This window comes from Zonotrichia albicollis, chromosome 8 (genome assembly GCF_047830755.1).
Source record: "Zonotrichia albicollis isolate bZonAlb1 chromosome 8, bZonAlb1.hap1, whole genome shotgun sequence".
Classification (NCBI taxonomy): Eukaryota; Metazoa; Chordata; class Aves; order Passeriformes; family Passerellidae; genus Zonotrichia; species Zonotrichia albicollis.
The window spans coordinates 10,206,286-10,225,583 of record NC_133826.1 but is presented as its reverse complement, the minus strand read 5'-3'; the positions used below and the strand labels follow the sequence as shown (position 1 = coordinate 10,225,583).

The following is a 19,298-nucleotide window of genomic DNA, read 5'->3' as shown; positions in this document are numbered from 1 at the left end:
AGGAGATGTGAAATCTGACTGGCCTTGTGTATTGTCACCCTTGGTGGCTGGGCCTGGAAGCAAGGTATGTCCTGCACAGGGCTGAAGGGTGCTGCATTGCTCATGGCCACTGGATCCTCCACACAGCTGGGAGCCACAGCCAGCAGTGCACCACCCTTTTATAACATCAGCCACCCACTGGAAAACCTAGTGCCTATCATTGACTGCATAGTCCTCCATGAAATTCAGCTATTTGCACTAAAATTGCTTTATTCAGTGTGAAGTTCCTGCAGTGTCCACAAGATAGTGCTGTTAGAACACCTTTTCTGCAAAAGCAAATGGCAGAAAATGCTTAGCAGGCAGGGAGGCAAACCTGAGGAGTTTTCCAGTGACATCCTCTCAGAAGTAAGGGTGGTGATATTTGAGTCCTGGGGTTTTTATGGTGACAGAAGAAGCTTGCCAGACTTTAATGTATACCAGGAAGTTCCCACTGATCATTAAGCAGTTGGTTCTCAGCAAGCCCCAGTTTTAAATGATTGTCAAACCATGCACAGCTGAACATTTCTTGTTTATTTTGGGACTGGTATCTGTTGGTGCTACTAGGGCAGGACAGGAACACAGCATTTTCCATTGGGATTGCACCAAGAGGCACAGACTCAGGCCCTTGGGTGGCTCTTCCCCCATCCAGGGTAGGAGCTGCTGGCCTGCAGATCAGGTCTCTAACTCCAAAGGCAGATACAGGGAAAATAAACAATGTTAGGGCACAGAGGGAAGGAAGTGGGCAACACCTTGTTCCTTGCACAGGGAAAGGCTGGGTAATCCAAGAGTACTAACACCTGAAGTGGAACAGGATTGTCTTGCTTTAGTATGGCATAACAGCCCTTCTGCTCTGGCTGTGCCATCTTAGTATGATGCAGGCAGAACCTAGGTCCAAGTCACCTTTCACAGTTCAGAAACCCTCAGAGCACTCAGCCCCACTCTGCTCCCAGAACCTAAACTATTGAGCACAAAATGCCCAAGCAGTGGAGGAGGATCATACCTGGGTTGAAGCATCCCTTCTTTAAGTCCTTGTGACTAATGTTTGCTCACATCCTTCAAAAATCCATAACTCTTCTGCTATCTTTTCCAAGCCAGCCCTGAAACACTGCCCACAATTGATCCAGTCCAGGCTGAATCCAGGTCTCCAATATAGCTGGCATCTCCAGACACACAGCAAGGATGCAGTCCACAGATGGCAGGTGCAGAGCTGGGGGTGGCCTTGTCACTTAAATTACATCCTTGACTTTCAAAGGGAGAAGGTAGCTCCAAGAAAAGAGGGAGTAATGGTAGAAGGGTTCCTTTGTGATCTGATGTTTGCACAGCTGCATCCTGTGTGGCTGAACCTAGAGCTCACACAACTGTTTTGTGCTTTTGAAGATAAATGCTGAACTGAGCTGAATAAGTAGAAGAGCAGGCACTAGCACATGCCCTACAACTGTTCCTCCCCTAACCTGCTCTTTCCCAGAGAAAAGGTCTGCAGGGCAGTTTGGACCCAGGCTGCACACAAGGGCCATGGCAGCAGACAGCTACCCCTAAGCCACCTTCCCCCCTGCTAGGGGGTCCCAGCAGCATCTCAAAATTAAGAGACAAAATGTATTTTGAGTGATTTTTATGTAAACATTACAAGTATAAAGACTTTGAAAAGAAACTTCATCCAAGAAATCAGCCTCCCTACCAACAACCAGCCAGTCTTTAGGAGCTGTTAAACTTTACCATAATTAGCAAGAAATATTTTTTATAGGACAGATAAGATAGTGAAATCCAAGAACATTTATTTATTCAACTTCTTAAAATACTGGTTTTTACAATCATATAGTCAATTTTCTTTCCTTCTGGAAAAGCAAAACTTGTAACAGTTTTGCAATGTTTCAAGCACATCTGGAAAAGGTAATGTACTATACATGTGTAGGTCTGTCAGGGGAGACCACTGTCACCAGCAAAGGGCTAGCTATCTCTGCAGGCAGAGACTGCAGACTCTCAGGCCCCCTACCCAAGCCTTGCAGTGGGTGCATTTTAGCACTTGGCTGAGTACCCTGATACAGGCCATGAAGAAAAAGGCTGCTGTGTTCACTGCCCTTGGGCATGTGACCTGCAGACACCCTACCACATTAAAACAGGAGTGATACAAACCACTGACAAACATGCAAGACAAGACAAGTGCATGAAAGATTGCTTGTGAACCAGGTTTTGCTGTAATGATTAAGGCCTCTTCCAGCTAATCTGCTTGCTGGCTTGCTCCTCCAGTTGCATGGCAGTCCCCAGGGCATCCAGTGTTTCTGTAACAAAAGGGAAGAGTAACAGGGTGACTGATCAGGAAGCTGAACTCTCCAGAACAGCTGTCAGTCTCAGCAGACCTCAGCTATGCAGGGCTGGGTGCTCAAACCCCCACAGCTATGCTGGTGTTACTTTCAGGTCTTTGGAAAAGCATTAGTGAGAGTGCTAGTCAGATACAGGCTCTAACATACCTCTGACACTAAGGAAATTTCTTGAGCTGTCCTCTATGAAGTAATTAGCTCTGCTCACAAAGGTCTCAAGATCATAATCTGGTTTCTCTGTGATTTCCAAGAGGCAGTCAAGTTCAGTAGTCATTTTCTGTATTTACAAGGATAACAGGGATGAGAAATGGAATTTCTAGAAATTCAATTAGTTTCTTCAAATCTGGCAGTCTAATCAACATAGCTGAACTTCTGCAGACCAGGAGCCATCAGTGCTCATTAGCAGCAAGTAGAGGTTGCTATTTGGAGGGGAAAGGGAATTGGCAAAAGCACTGAAATGCCCCAGTTTAACCAGCTAGGCCAGAAAATACAGGAAAAAGTTGGCAATGAGGAAGAAGTAACACCAGTAGTACAGCATCTTGCATTGGTACCTCCCCAGCAGCACTTGGCCCAGACAAAGCAAGCTGCTATCAACATACAGAAAGTGGCCTGGGCTGGGTGTGCTGCTGCCCCATACCTGTCTCAGTTCTCTGAGCTGTTCTACAACCTTTTCCTCCCGTTCACTGATTTGAGTCATAACCTCTCGATAGTTGAACATGTGTGGAGAGAACTCTTCCTCCTCATCCTTGCAGAACTGTAAGAAACAGCCCAGGTAAGAACAGCAGGTTGTTCCCAGCTTTGAGTTCTGGTTAGCCCACTGCCCATACATACATTGAGTTGAAGATCTGAGCCTTCAGTACTGGTCTCAGCCTCCTCAGTCTCCATCTGACTCTGGGTTTCACTGCCTCCATCATGAGGGCTGAGCTCTTTCACTCTGCAACAAGAAGATTTGTCACTCAAATCCATCTTTCATCAGTTTCTTGGCTACAGCATCACAAATCAGCTGCTGCAATCAATCAATCAGTACTCAGCAAGAAGCATTCAGTTGCACTTTAAGAGTCACACAGTTACCATCCCCAGAACAGGCTTATATGGGCAGAAACTCCTGAATACCGTGGGAAGGAAAGCCAGGAGATGTTTGTGTTAAGGAAACTTTTCTGTCTGGCATCCATGAGCCACTCTGGCAGTTACACAGGCATCAGTTGAGCTGGGACCAAAATCCCTTCACGGCAGGTGGTACATACCCCTTGTATGTGTGTGACTGTGCTACAGCAAATATACTATGAAGGTTACAGTCTTAGATTCTTAAGTATGTTAAGTACTTGTAAGTAAGTTAGGCCTGTGAGTGTTGTGCTTATAGTAAATTCAATAGAATCTTATGTTAAATTATTTAAATTAGGCTATGGATTAAGTGCAGTTAAAATCTTTAGGCCTAAACCATTGGTCAAGTCCCAGGGCTATGTTTGACAAGGAGATCACATGAACCTTGTAACTCAAGGGGAGGGTCTCCTTCAGTTCTTTTCATCTTTACCCTTTCTTTTTCTAACCTTACCCCTTTTTCCATTCCCCAGGCTTCCAGGTAGATCATTTTAAGTTAAGTTGACTTTAATTTTAGATTGATTTTAGTCAATTTTCTCCTCTGTGTGCTTTAACCACCTAATCAGTAGTAGAGTGAACCTTGCCAACAAACTGTGTCTTTCCTTTAATTTTGAAACTGCTTTTGCTGCTACCTTTGCCAGTGATTCTTTGAGTGAACTAAAACACTCATTCATGACACACATTCTTAGCACACCCTTACAGATGGGTCACAAAGTACTACAAAAAGTAAAAGGCATAGAGATAACCATTCAGGACAGGGTAAACTCCCTACAAGAACCAGGGCAGTCTGAAGTCTAGCATGAGAGGAGATTCCTTTGAGGAAGAGACATTACTCATGGTTTTACATCATCTCTATTATGTCTCACATACAACACCCAGGCTGGTTTCATATGACAGTTCTAAGGTACTTTGCTCTTAACAACCATCCTCCAGGTTGCCAACACAAACAATACAAGAAAACTTGAAGTTCCAAAGGTCAGAGTAAAAGCAGCTAAACCACCTTTTACAATAAGATTATAATCCCCAGGTCAGAAAGGCCATTACCTGTCAGCATATCTCAGTGTGTTTAAGGTGTATTCACATGAACTCATGCCTGGAGCAATCATTGCTATCTGTAAACACAAAAGAAACCTTAGTGACTCCTACCTGACTTTTGCTCATTAATGGTCCTACACATCTCACCACACAACTGGGACATTTGAGGACAAAGGGCTGGAGTTGAGACAGCCAAGTCCATTTTTCTTTATGGATTCTGTAGGACATGACAGCACCCCTGTATCCAACTTCCACTGTCTTTGTGTGCACCTGATGTACTTCACCATCCACAGAAAGCAAAGCCCTTTGAGACTACACCAAGCTCTCTTGCAGATTCACTGTATTAAAAGACTTCCACAGCCCTGCTTCTACAAGAGTGGGCACAACTCACAAATTTATTATCTCGCTCACCATGGGCAAGTTTCCATGAGGAAAATATTTGGGTTTTTTGTTTGTTTAACAAGATCTAAATCTTTCTGATTTAAAAAAAAACACCTCTTTCTGTAGAGAAACATGCAGCCATTTGGTTGAATTAGAAACCAAGCATTGTGTTTGACATGTGCATACTCACCATGCAGGTCCTTGAGTTTGCTCCTATGAAAGAGTCCCTTAGCACCTGTGTCAGCTTGCTCTCCCGAAAAGGGGTGTGGGACTTGTTCTGCCCTAAAGCTCGGATGCACTCCTACAAGAAGACAGTATTGTGAATGCAGTGTTGGCACCTCTCTTCAAACAGCTCTGCAAGCTATCAACCACCAATTGCTGGTAAACCCAACAGGCTGAAGAATGGTCACATGTATTGCTCCAAGTTCTTCATAATCTTTAAAATATACTCCAGGTATCTGACTGTCACAGGACAGTAGGTATAGCCATATGTCACAAACCCCCTCACACTAATAAAGGTCATTGAATGAAGCTTGAAATATCTGTACCAGTGTCTGGCCTGACAAGACTGCACTACTTTCCTGGAAACCTTCTAAATGGAAGTATAATCTATTTTTAGGTTGCTCACATCCTAAACTAAGACTTTTTTGGTTTTTTCCTCATACTGGAATGAAATAGAACAGATAACCCCAGAGTTAGAATCCACATGTGGATTATCACTCTGGTCCAGGAGCTGTAGCTCACCTTCAAAGCCAGCAAGCTCTTATTGATTTCAGCACCTTCCATCCGTGTCTGCCGATCAGCATTAGATGTGTCTGCACCCCTTTCATTTCCTGCCAGATCCACCAAGGAAAATTTGCCAATCATTTGTCCTCTTCGGCGCAGGATGATTTGGAAGCAGGCGTGTGACCGGGAAGAGCTGGCATTTGCAAAAGTCTGCCCAGATGTCCTTCAGCAGAGATGCAAACAAGCCTTAGAAATGTGTAACAAAACAACAGGTCCTGACAGCGCTAGATAAGACCTGTAGCCATTCAAATAATCTCCTAGGGTTTATCCCACACATTAATACTTTAAGTTTGTGTGAACTATAGAATTGTTTCTGATATAAGAGCACAGAACTACTTGTGAAAAATACCAACCTGCACCCTGGTTATAGAAATTTAAGGCTATTTAAGCTGCCTGGCTCAACTCAGCCAGCCTACATTGGAATACCTTTCTGAATGCTAAAGCCTCACATGCACTTGAGCTGGAAGTCACACCTTCAGCACACCCACATGTCATTTTCCTAATGCATCTGCCATTATACAGTAAGCTCAGCCAAGCTCCCCACTAAACAGCATTAGCTGTGCTAGCACATTACAATCATGGTAAATCCCTTTCTCCAGCCAAGCTGGCTTGGCACTTCACCTCTGCTGTGCAGCTGCACCTGCCCCATTACTGCAAGGCACAGAGTGACATCTTTTAATTTAAATCTCCCTGTAACCTTCTTTATCATTTATTCCCTGAGAATGCTGGCAGGTTCACTGTTCCACCATCATTCCTGCTACTGGGGAAAAAGGAGGGAGTAGCCTGAAATATAACAACAGTTCGTGACTAAATTGCTAGCCAAAAAAGGCTGCACAGAATGCTGAATAAACTTTTAGGATGTGCATATTTGCCCACACAGTGCAGTACAGAAGCCAAGAAGCTCTCATTTGCCTACAAACATTTCCACAGCAGTGGTAACTTAACTGAAGCAGATAAGACTTGGAAATACAGATTTTAGCTCCCAATTAAAGATACCAGTATGATGGCAGAGCTGCCCCTACCATAGCCTTTCCTGCCAGGATGATGTGCCAAGCCTACAGCTGTCCCTTGGCACCTGCTTTCAAGGATTCTTTAGACAGGATTCCTGAACAACAAGCAGTATTTTTGTTGCCATTGGAATAGCTCATCTGGCCTGCAGTTAAGCCAAACCATTTTTGTAATTATGGTTCATACCAGCTGCTGTTCCTTGATCTTACAAGCCCACAGGGAGCTACTTGTATTCCTGTGGACTAGCTGATACTAGAAAGCACCAAGGCAGCCATCTCCTCACATGAATGGTTTCTCTTATTGGAGTTCCATGTGAATACATGAACAAGGAGCTCCGACACTTCCTACGGGAGGCAGGCTGAACCCAGCCCTTCCACTCCTTTGTTGTGTAACCACTCCCTGGTATCCATGCAGAGACTGCTCAGTGCCTTTACTGGGAACAACAAGCTTCTGTTTCAATCTCAAAGCACCAGCTACAGGCATCATAGATGCTTTTCTAAACATGGATATGCAACAGGACATGACTCCTCTTTTATAGATTTTAAGTCACCACACCTGCAGGCACTGCCCATCGAGATCATTTTGATGACATCCTCAGCACAGCTAACTGGGTTTTCTTGGAGACCAACAACCTGGACCTGTTGCTTGCCATCCTCCAGGACTCGAAGTTTGGCCTTCTTATTCAAGAGGTCAAACACCTATATTTAGGCAAAAAGATTGAGGCAAATCTGAACAAGGACTCCTTGTAAGTATTTTTCCCTGTCTTTGTATAAAGTTATATAGTTATATATATATAGTATATTTGAAGTTATACACTTCAAATTCAAACCAAAACATGCCAATATAAACATAATACATAAAACTATAGAAGGTATGAAGTCTGACTCAGCTACTTATGAAATAGTCAACCAAAGAAATCAGGTCAAGATTTAAAAATAAAAACAGGTCTTACTTTTCCGTTGTATATTTCAAAGAAAGTCACATAGACTTCCAGATTCTGATTCCTGTACCTGGGCTGGTTTAGGAGGAGGAAGACATCTTGTGCTAGTGAGGAAAGACACAAGTTTAGTTAATTGGCTTAAAACACATTCTAGTTGCTACTTGATCTACTGTCAAACACTGCACAGCTATAAGGCAGTGTCTAGCACTGAGTGACAGTCCTCCAAACAAATGCTAACAATCAGTGCTGTGCTACCATCTGGAGAACAGATTGAGAGGCATCCTTACCCAGGCACTGAAAACAGGGAAATACAGAGTTTCAACTGCTAATGCCACCCACAGATAACAATCCTTACTGCTCTGAGGGAACACTGGGATCCTCTATTGTTTTGGACAGGCCTGAAAAAGTCACATGTTTGTGTTTCAAGTACATCTTGCAGAAAGTTTAGAAAACATGCATCCCTGAACATCTGCATTGCTGAAGTTTGGAGACAATATACCAGCTTAGTTGACCCTGTGGCTGGATCCAGTGCAGCTTTTCACAATTAGGCTCCAGATTTTGAAGCTGAGGTGAAAAGCAAAGACTCCTTCAGGCCAGTCATAACTATTTTTCAGAGATCAGCCAACCAGTTCCTGGTTCGGCTGTCTTGCTGCTAAGTTCACATTGTGTCTTTCTAAAGGGAAGGTAAAGGTCAGGTTTTGTGGTACTTTCTAGACATTATCAGGGAGGGGGCTTCTAAGCATCTGTTTTCTGAAGTAATTTTGGACATGCTAGGTTTTTTTTCTTTTGCATTTATGGCTTATGGAAAGAAACACAATACGTACATCCTTTTGCCTAACAAGTTTTACATCACAAATGTATAGAGTTGTGTTGTACTCAGATATGTCTGAGACAAAAGCAAAGCAGAAGAATCAAAATTAAATGGTTCTGCCCAGCAAATGCCTAATTAGTAAACTTATCAGAAACAAGTAGCTTCTGGTGAGTTCAGTATGGATGTAGACACTTACAGGCTAGAGGAAAATATTTTGTGAAATGAATGAAAAAATATCATACCTCCTGCAAACACCAGTTCTTATTACTGAAAACACAAATACTTTATGTATCTTCTACTGTGCATTTTTAAAATAACCATGAAAAGCAGATCTTACCTAGTTAAGAAAAATAAGCATTAATCTGATTTTTGTACGTATAGAAGAATCAACTCACAGGCAAAAGCATATATGCCCTTTGCAGCATTCTGGCTTCTCCCAGAGAAGTCTCCACCCATAGTCTGTGAAGAGAACAGGCCAGGGGTCAGGCTTGGCACCAACAAGTCAGCCTACCTGATCTTCATGCCAAAAACAGACTAGGAAGTTACCATAGATAAGCCCCAATGCCAGCAAGATTACCAGAATGCAGTGCCAAATTAGTTTGCAGCTTTCCTATCAGTTCAAAAAGAAGATCTGGCCTCCACAAAGCAGTGCACCTGTAAGGCTCTGGGGTGCAGAGTCAAAGCAGTTGGTCCTCCAAGGAAACTACTGTGACAGTGCAACCAAACAGCCTCTAGTCAGAAGAGAAAGCTTCATTTGTTAGGATCTAGGTCAAAACATTTTTACAACTACTCGCAAAAGTTAACGTGAAAATACAAATTTAGGGCAGACAATACATTTAACTCCTTTGACCCAAGTATCTTTAATTACAAAAAATTTTTCAGTTAGTGCTATCCCAGTGACTTGCTCTACCACTGTTATTTAAAACACAGCTCAATCCCATGACACAGTCTCAATCTAGCAGAGTTTAATGTGCAACACTCCAGTCTCAAGGTACAGCTGTTGTCCCTGCACTAGTTTTGCCCTAGGACTGGGAAGAGAAAGTAACTTCACCTGTGAGTTTAGTTCATCACAGCTGTATTCCTATAATGAGGCTCAGGTAAGCAGGTTTCTCTGTCCTTTCCAGTGCAATGAAGGCAGCCTGTGTTCAAACTTGTATAAAGCTCCAACTTTTTGTCTGGATTACTGGAAAAGATCTACAGCTCACTACATGACACTAAAGATAGGAGATCCTAACCTAAAACTTGCCTCTATCACTGAACAACAGCAATGACTGTCTGATTACTCAAAGCAGTGCATTAGCTCTTTGCAGATCACTGCGGTTTGAGGCAAATGCTTCTTGCAGAGCAGGACAGCACATTTGACTCCACTTCCCCATAGTTCCCAGAAGAAGAAAGTTAAAGACAAAACAGCTGTTGAAAGTTTAGAGCAAGCTTTCTCTTTTGAGACAAAAGAATTTTCACAACTCCTAAAGCTGCAATGCTAGAGTGGAAGGGTGGTTAGAAAGCAAATACATTAACTCACCCACTTCACAAACAATACCAGATCACTTAAATATTTATGTGCATCATGAGGCTTATTTTTATATAATTGCTGAATTCTTTGGAATGCCTCCAAGCTCAAAACACAGGAGAGACTGGCCTATGTCTCAGATGTAGGCTAATAGCCCCTCTATACAGACAGGAGTTAAACAGCAACAGGCATTTGAGGCAAGGAATAGCCAGGACTAAAACTGACCTATCAATACATCCTAAATCTTTTAAAGAATCTTTTAAAGTCACTTTTCTTTTTTCTAAAGAGAAAAAAAATCTTTTTATATTTCTTATTCTTTTTTTCTAAAAAGAGTTTTTCTAAATCTTTTGAAAAGCCAGTACAATTTTCCACATAATCTCAAAGGAAACCTACTAGTACATAAAGCTACAGAAAAAGAGTTAACATCTTACAAAGTATTAGCTTTAAGACAATAAAACCAAAATCCAAAATTCTTACACAATCTTGCTCATGCTCAAGCATCAGGAAGGTTTGAAATACTTTATCAAAGCTAGAAAATTGGAGAAAAACTTACATGCGTCTTGCCACTGCCTGTCTGGCCATATGCAAAGCATGTCGCCTTCCCACCCTCAAAGATGGTCTCTACAAGAGGTCTAGCAGTGAATCTGAACATTCAAAAGAAAAAAAATAGTTACAGCAAATATTTCATACACTGCAACATCAGCATCAGTTTTCACAAGAAACAAAACAAAAAATAAGCAATTCTTTAGGCAATCAGTAAGGCTATGCTAAAAATAAGCCTTAGACTTTTCAGTCCTTCAGCTTCCTCCAAAAAGGATTCTAATACTTATTTCAAGTAAGTTTCTTAAGCTTAGATGCCATCTGGCCACAGCACCATCCTTTTATCTGAAAGTCATTTCCAGCAAGCATTACCTGTACACCATTTCATTTGAAGCAGTTTCATCAAATGAAAAGTCAAATCTAAATGTTTGGGTTTCAAGGTATTTTGTTAGGTCCACTTTCTGCTTTGGCTCATGCACCATCAGGACACACTTGCTCGGAACAGTAACCACATCACATTCCTTTTTTAGAAGTTCTGTTGACAGAAAAGACCCTCAGTTTTAACAAACACCGTTTGAACAAAAACCAAACTATTCAAGACAGAGCTGTTTGGTCAGTACACTCACCTTGCTTATTGAGAGGGCGCTTTCTCACACAGACACAAATCCTGTGCTCTTCTATCTAAAAGAAAAGTAAGAAAATAAGTATTTCCCAATTGCACTCACTCTATTACAGAGAGATCCAGTGCTCCCTCACATCCATTTCTCTTTATGCTGACCAGAGTTGCTTCTGAGCTGACTCACTCATGCAGGGATGTCAGTCTAAAAGTGCATTCAAGTGCAAAAGCAACACTACAAATAATTTACCTTCATGCAGCATTCTCCAACATGTAAGATAGAAATGCTTTCCAGCAAAATTTATGATATCAAAACTGCAGCTATGGTCAAGTAATTATTCAGGCAAATTAAGATTTTCATTTACCCCAGAGGTTTTTGGTAACCTGGAGTTCTTTATTGATGCAGCAAGTTGAGTTATTTGTGCAGCACAGCTACACATCAGATGAGATGGGAAGTGCATATGCCATTGGGTGAGACAGAAGGGAAAGGTAACAAGTTCCTCTCCTGTCACACACAGCAATAGGTACACAGGGTTTTTTAATGGTTGAGGATACTGACCAAGCCAGGGTTCTCTAGTTTTCAACCTCTACTTTTGCTCCTCCACTTTTTGACATATTTAAAAATCAATTAGCATGTTCTGTAATAGGTCAACAGACCATTTTAAATTGTACCTATTCCTACAATGATGGCTGTGCAACTGATGGTCACACATCATTGCATGATAATTGTTGAACCACAGAGTCTTCACTAGTGACAAAGTAAAACAAGACAGCTTAGCCCTAAATAGGGAAGGCAAGTGACCTTACAGATAACCCCAACTTCCTCAATATGCTCAGAGGATTTCCAAGGTGCAGCGATGCACCAACTGCTTCATGCCAACATTTTCAGTACAAAATAGAGAAGTCTGTCCCCAGGCTGCAGTTAGTAGCCTCAGTATTTACTTACTGGATCACTTATAGATATTGGCTGGCAGTTTAAAGTTGCTCTGAATGACTGGATCATACGTGCAAACTCCCAGTTTGGATAGCTGCTGTCAAACTCCTGCATGGAAAACCATGGATGTGAATACAATTGATCTGTTACAGCAAAAAAAGGCCACAGAGAATATTAAACAAGCAGGTGTATGCAATTCAAAGCATTTTACAAGATTCACAATTTCCTAAAATCAGAATCAATCCATCCTTATGTAGAGCTTTCTAACAACAAAGCCTGTCCAAAATATGTTTTGGTTTAAACTCCTGTAGTCCAGGGTCCTATGGAATTTCCCCTTACAGGTGCATTGTAGAGTACTCCACCTGTGCTCGTTTTATCCTGATTTCACTATTTTGAGCTCTCTTTTCTTCTCTCTTGGTTCTCATTTTCTCCATCTCTTTCACAATGTTAGATCTTCTTCGAACTAGATAAAATGAAAACAGTTCCTTGGGTTAAAATTTCATACTAGGTTTTAAGCATAAGACAAATATTTCAGCTTTTCCAGGTTGCTGACAGACTAGCTCATACAGGAAACAATCATCTTCAGAAGGATGGCCATTAATTTTGCAGCACTTCCTTCCCAAACCAGATCTAACTATCACAGAAACTACCTCGGAAGTTACACTACCACCCTGAAGCAAAGGCAGCATTTCTGAGGCAATGCCACTATAACAGAATTGCACATCTGTAATAAAAAGTGATCAAGATATTCTGTCTTGCTGCCAAAGTCACCTTTTCAAAGCTTTAGTCTGAGTACACAAAGCAGCAATCACAGTGATTCACTGCTGACTGATGAGTCAGTCTTTACCCACTGTTCCCAGGTACCTGGGCTCACTGAACAGTTGGTTCTAGCAGAAGGCAGATGATTCTCTGGATTTCCATTCACATTTTCCAGGGAAGCTTCTGGAACACAACTCAGCCCAGTAGGCCTGGTTCGGCCAGCTGCAGAAAGAAGCAAAGAAGCCAAAGACCAAAACCAATAGTTAGATTGCAAAGATCAAGAATAATTTTGTAACTTGTAAAGCCTCATAGACCACAGGCATTTCTCAACTCCTGCAGCAGGAGAGTGAACTATCTAAAACCTGTGATAAATGTGCAAGTAAACTTTTAAATCCTTTGCCAAAAACCATTTCACGCAATGCTGCAACTCAAGGCCAAACTAACTAGACAAGAATTTAGTATCAAGCCTCTTATTTCGGTGTTTTTGTAGAACTTAACATGCAAGGCATGCCTTCAGCTATTTTTAGGGTGGCCTAATAAAATAAATAACTACAACTTTGTAATTCAAAGAGGCTCAAGTTCTTGCTTTACTCAGCCAGTATAGGTAAAACTACTACCAATATGGTTACAGTGTGTGTTGTCAGCAGTGTTTAGGCACTTCTCTTCCCACTCTAGCACCATGAATACCATTTTATGCCATTAAGCAGATAGCACATGCACCCAATTTGCCCAACCACAGCTCTCTGGCTAAGAAAGTACATCATTATGCACAACATTGTTTCCAAACTCCTTTGGAAAACACTTCAGGCAGGAGCCCTAGATATTTGCATACGGGCAGACCTCTAGGTCTCATTTTATCTATGAAAAAGTTCAGGTTGCTCTCCCACTGAGATTTGCAGTTTGAATAATTAAATGCACTCAAAAGTGAAAATTGTTTCGCATTAAGAATTCACTGAACTGTGTCTCCACTTACCAGCCAAATATTTCCTGGTTTGCACAGAAGTGGAGGGATCTACTGCCATTTCATCTTCCTGGAAGCCACACTGGGGTTCTGTGAGAGTAGACATCCTGGAATGGCCACGCACAGCTTTGGAAACAGGAATCCAGGGACATTCAGACACTTGCAATTAATCAGTTGTTCATAAAGTACAGAGCAGTGGAGAAGAAGGTGTGGTTAAAAGGATCTTTCCCATTAGCAAAGTGCAGGACAAAGCAATGCGTGTGGGTGAAAAGTGGTCAATAAACCCACCACTACAGAAAAGCAAACAGTTCATTTCAGATTTGCAATTCCAGGACCTAGGAAGGAGGAAGTTTCAAGTCAGAAAACCACTAAATGCTCTGAAGCTTCACACTTGCAGGGCTGCATGAATTAACTCTTTGATGGTGACATGGGCACAGCAGCCTGGCAACTGGCCACGGGCAGCACTGTGCCCACCCACCATGAGGGCACCCACACACAGGCTGTGTGTGGTGCACAGTAGGCTGAGAGCTCCATGGCACTACATTCAGCTAAAAAACACTGTATAACTACAACAGCAAATCTTTGAAAAAGGTCCCTTTGTAGGCAGTCTCCATTTTCACATGCCAAGGTATTTCTTTCACTGAGATCAAGTTCTTTACAAAGCTTCCTAGGACAAGGATTGGAATGTTTACCTCAATAGTTTAAAAAAAAGCAAATCTGATATGAAAAAGAAAGTGTGATATGCAAGCTAGAACTCCCTTCACCTCTTGTGACCAGAATTTATCCAGAATGAATCACTTATTTCAAAGGATACCAGATCTGTCGGAGACCAAGGGTTCTTTCCAATTCTGAATCAAGTGTCTTAAAACCATACACAAAATTCATTGTTCCCATTAACTCTTTACCTTGAATCTTCTGCTCATTTGCAGAGACATTAAATGTGACTTCTGCAATTTTAGAAACAAAAAGCATCATTTTCATTATACTCAGAAAGGGCATTTTATTCCATTCTCTCTTGTCCCACATGCCCAGGCCTGATCTCATCTCACACTCAACAGCACTGTTTCTATAAATGCTGGTGCTCCTGGACAGGCAGATTAACTGGAGGATTCACTCCATCTAAATGGGTTTGATTCAAGTGATTCTTGTATGTGAGGATATTCAGCATCCTCAAAAATTCCTTTTGATTCATGGGACTGAGGCAATATCTATTCCTTAATTAACTCTGAAAGCACTGCTTCTGCTTCTCTCCTTTCCTGGATAAGGGGGAGACCAACAGCTGCTGATCTTCCTTAATTTGTTTAGTCTAAGAACATGAGAGAAGCTGATGTTAGCTTTCTAAATGGTGCAGTGCAGAGTTTGCAACAGGACAGATACTCTGACACTCCTGGGCCTTAGCTAGTTAAAACAACAGAAATTACTTGATGAATACTGAAAACACTGCTGCTGTAAGCTCTGAGCAGTGACAAGACTGTGCCACTAGGACAGGCAACAGATATTTCAGTTATGCAATTAGATTCTATACCTCAGGAGTGCTGTGACCTCTGCAAGGACATGTTTCCATCAACCAGTGACTGGATTAACACACATTGTGTTTTCCAGCTGGCTATCCAGTTCTATTAACAGACAGTTATGACTTTACATCATTTTGCTTGTCAGTTCACAAAATGTATGGAGTTCTCTGAATTTGAGAAAGATCAGGATCTGCACTGTACTCCAGTACAGAACAGCTTCTTACATATTAAGATTCTTGGATAACTCCTTCCTCTCTGATGCCAGGGAATTTGTACTGCTGTCTTCTGGGACCAGTTTCCCTGTCTCACATTGCATGCAACAGAAGAGGCCAAACATACCCAGATGTTTTGTTTACAGCTCAATTAAATGGAGAAGCACAAAGTTTTGGCTAACTATGCACTTTAAGAGAATCGTTAAATCAGCAATCATTCAACCTCAGCATCATACAGTGTATTACAAATAGACCTGTAATGCTGCCATTTGCAATTTAAAAAGCTTAAAGAGTCAGCTGATAAAGCTAAGAGAAGGTAGAAAATAGGCATTTTCTAACTCCTGACACCTCAGGAAGAACAATTTCTTAGCAATGCCACAATGACATCTCTATCTACTCTTCTGGCTTTGCCCAGCACATTGTACTGACATGCAATCAGGGAGCTGGGCACACCAGCTGGCACTTTGGCTGCCTGCTCTGAAAAGTCTCCAAGCATAAAGCTCTACTTATTGTCCAGGGAGGCTGCTTAGTAAGGAGACATACATTTGTCACCACTAGTTCTTCCTTATCCTTTCTACTCTCATTCTGACGCTTTTAATCTTAATAATTGCCACTTAACTTCTGTTGTTTGTGGCATTTTCAAAGCTCCATGCAGAGCTTTCAAACTCACTGCAACAGCAACTGCCTAGTGACATTTAAAGCAGGGAATAGCTACAGGAATACTGCAGAAGAGGAAAACACATCAACAAAGCCCACAGGAGCAGGACAGCAACCTGTTAGGAGAGTTCCTGCCCTCAGGAGTCCAAAACATTGGTATGAAACATTTGTTAGCACTGCCTAACAGATGTACTAAACTACAATATTATGGCTCCAGTGAAAGATCCAGTGAAAGGGCATAGCAGAGGAAAAAAAAAAATGGACATTTTCTCACCTTCTCGAGGAGCAGGAATTTTTGAGAGGGTTGTTCTACGCTTCTGTTTCTGAAAAACAAGGAATGCTGTAAGCAATTGGAGTAAACAGCAAATGCCTAGCATTGCTCTTCAGGGCAACATCAACATGACAAGAATTTCTGACCAAAGCCTAGCTATGAGACAGAAAAGCAAGTTAAGAGATCTCAAATTTTAAGACTGAGAGTATTATACAGAACAAGACCAATGCATTAGTATCTTAGAAAAAACAAAGCTACTTTAAAGCCCTTACCTGTGAAGTTACGTTGTCTTGCACAGGAACATTCTCTTTCACATCAGCAGGAGGTAGATCTAATAATTCAGGATTTATTGCAATGACATCACTAATATCAACCTGCAAGAGCAAAGGCAGGATTTCACATGTTAGAATACTGCTGCTTCCACTTAGGGACTGGTATTTTTTCTAATCTGGAGTTTCAGTGAAGGCAAACAAACTTGACCCACTACCTGTCAAATGTTACATTAAAATTGCTTGGAAGAGCAAAACAGTAGTTTCTATTCCATTGAACAATCTGGTACATCTAAATACACCAGACAAAATGTGCTAGTTAAGCCATTTACCCTCATCTGCCAAACACCACACAGCTCTGCAGGTGCCATAGAGCACTTCTGAAGAGAAGGGCAAAGCCCATTTGGCATCCCCTGCTCTAATCTGCCACTGCTAATCTTAGTAAATCTCAGCAGCTCTGTAACTTCTGTGCTAGGAGAGCATTAAGTGTTTACTGTGTGATTGTGCTTACCGAAATAAACGTCAAAGAGCTGCTTAGACTCTGGGAAATGAAGGATTCAGCATTTAATCCATAACTTAATTCACCTGTATCTTCACTTGCGACTGCAAACAATTTCACCTGGGACCAGTTATTCCTGACTGACCCCCATGCGAAATCAATTCTGCCTTTACCTCATCACACGCACAGCATATACACATAAGCACATAAAAAAATTGTTGTATTTTGAAGTATCTTCCTAAAGATTTAACATCTTAACACATAAATGCAATTTAGCCATTATATCCAAATCTGTATATTTTTTTCTATTTGAATGCAGTAGGCACATGCACAGAGTAAGACTTGGTTTCTAACAACCAACCAATGGCAACTTTTAAGATTTTCACTGAAATCCAGAGTCTACACATTTTTAGAGACACTGGAAGGACAAGCACATTTGCTGAGTATCAGACTTAAGCGTCAGGATTTCAGCCTCAGACTCCACTCTCTCCTATCCCATCTCACACTGGATTTATTTCATATTGGTGCAGAAATTCAGGAACTCAAACCCAGGACCTTATTAGTAACAGATTTTAAGGAGACCCTGAAGGCCATAATGTAAGACATGGAAAGCCAACAGAGTTGGAAAACTGGAATCTTAGGAGCATTGGGAGTCGACAGTGCGAGAGGCCCAACACCTCCTTGATCCCTCTGAAAGGCAAAGGATACAGATTTAGCACTGCAGCTCTCACATTTTACCTCGGCACACTTAAAGCGTTGCTTTCATTATGTGTAAAACAAGGAGGGCACGGAGCGAGCTGCTGCCCGCCCGCTCCGGACGAGCCTCGGGCTGCCCGGGCCCGGCGGCGTCGGAGCACTCAGGGAAGGAAGGGGCCGCGAGCAGCCCGCACTCACCTCCTTGCCTTTAGTGGCACCGCTCTCACACCACTCCACGGTCACGCAGGAGCGCTCCACGTCCACCACCTTCACCGTGGCCTTGTGGATTAAGCCTGGAAACAGCCAGCATTAAGCCCAAACCTGGCCGCCCCACGCCGCCAGGACTCCCGCGGGCGGCGGAGGCCGAGAGCCTGCAGACGCCCCATTCCCCACTCCTCACCACTGCTCCGCTGGATGTTAATAACGACGCCGGGATAGACGTTGCGGCAGAGGCGGGAGTCCATGGCTCGGGGACAGGAACCGCGTCCCGCCCCAGCAGCGAGACACCCGCACAGCAACCGCCGCCGGTTTAAACCCCGCGCGCCGCCGTGCCGCGCGGCCTGCCGGGAGTGGCCCTGGGACTACATCTCCCGGCAGGCCTGGCTGCGGGGCGTGGCTGTCGGGAGATGGAGTTCCGGAGAGCGGGCAGCACCGCCGCGCTCTGGGGAAGGGCGGGAGGCTGAGGGGAGTGGCTCTGCCGCGGGAGTGCGGCTTGGGGCGGGCGGAGGCGCCGCTCCCGGGGGTGGGTTGGGGCCAGTAGGACATCAAGGTGCGGCTGAACACCCCGCCGAGATTGGGCAGATGTGATGACTGTCAGTGTAGGAGGCAGACGTGACGTTTCTCCACATTTCAGATGTGAAACATCTTGCAACGGAAAAGTTTTTTCTATTTTTGACCAGAATAGGGGTAGCTCCACCGAAATGGAGCCTCAAAAAATTTCTCGACACTCGTGCCTGTTCCTCTCCACGGAAATCTTTAGTAAAAGGCGAAAGATTTATACGATCTGAAGAGAAACCAGAGTATGCCTCCACTCCCTTCCCCGACGTTGGTGCCATCTGCTCCCCTCTGCACAGGTCACGGCGACACACGGATCGCCCCCGCGCCGCTCTCACCCCCACAGCCCCGGCCCAGCCCCGGGTGGGAACACACACCGGACAGCACTCACAGCCCGGAGCAGCGGCCGCAGCACCGGACACAGCGGGGCCGGACACCGGCGGCACCGCGGGGCACCCTGGGTATGCAAATCAGGCGGTAACAGGGCGGGGCAGCTCAGCCTCAGTAGGGCTGGCGCGTCCCGTAGTGGTTTGACTCCAGCGGGACACCGTAGAACCCCTCGCTGGCTGTCCCCACCCCACCGAGAGGGGCAGAAAGGAGACACTCATGGGTTGAGGGTAATGTTGAGGTTTGAGAGATCGGAGCCTGTCCTTCAGGTGCGTCACCCACACCACTCAGCTTGTAAACTGGCTGC

The 19,298-nt window shown here is 43.3% G+C and overlaps 1 protein-coding gene and 1 non-coding gene across 3 annotated transcripts; both read right to left on the bottom strand.

Moving 5' to 3' along the window:
* Window positions 1-535: 535 nt before the first annotated feature.
* Window positions 536-19,047, bottom strand: KIF2C (kinesin family member 2C). Of its 2 annotated transcripts, XM_074545907.1 has the most exons (22): window positions 18,231-19,047; window positions 18,029-18,123; window positions 16,639-16,740; window positions 16,370-16,418; window positions 14,618-14,659; window positions 13,725-13,838; window positions 12,857-12,973; window positions 12,355-12,455; window positions 12,005-12,100; window positions 11,069-11,123; window positions 10,815-10,977; window positions 10,456-10,546; window positions 8,788-8,851; window positions 7,594-7,685; window positions 7,197-7,339; window positions 5,592-5,796; window positions 5,038-5,148; window positions 4,476-4,543; window positions 3,165-3,267; window positions 2,971-3,087; window positions 2,484-2,610; window positions 536-2,294 (listed from the first exon to the last, which is right to left on the bottom strand). In XM_074545907.1, the coding sequence occupies exons 1-22, from the start codon at window positions 18,292-18,294 to the stop codon at window positions 2,218-2,220; spliced, it is 2,196 nt and encodes a 731-aa protein (XP_074402008.1). In that variant the 5' UTR covers window positions 18,295-19,047; the 3' UTR covers window positions 536-2,217. The 2 variants fall into 2 exon arrangements, with proteins under 2 accessions (XP_074402008.1, XP_014131544.2); XM_014276069.3 differs by lacking the exon at window positions 14,618-14,659.
* Window positions 18,739-18,853, bottom strand: LOC141729987 (U5 spliceosomal RNA). The gene has a single exon (XR_012581489.1). It is a non-coding gene; the product is annotated as a U5 spliceosomal RNA (small nuclear RNA).
* Window positions 19,048-19,298: the final 251 nt, after the last annotated feature.

What these genes read in the sequence shown, in the direction of transcription:
- KIF2C (XM_074545907.1), bottom strand. Translation starts at nt 18,294, where the DNA reads ATGGACTCCCGCCTCTGCCGCAACGTCTATCCCGGCGTCGTTATTAAC. An exon ending in AAATGAGCAGAAGATTCAAG is followed by an intron (nt 13,839 to 14,617) that starts GTAAAGAGTTAA and finishes CTGTTTCCAAAG; the next exon opens with CTGTGCGTGGCCATTCCAGG. An exon ending in CAATATCTATAAGTGATCCA is followed by an intron (nt 11,124 to 12,004) that starts GTAAGTAAATAC and finishes CTTTTCTTTTAG; the next exon opens with ATAGAAGAGCACAGGATTTG.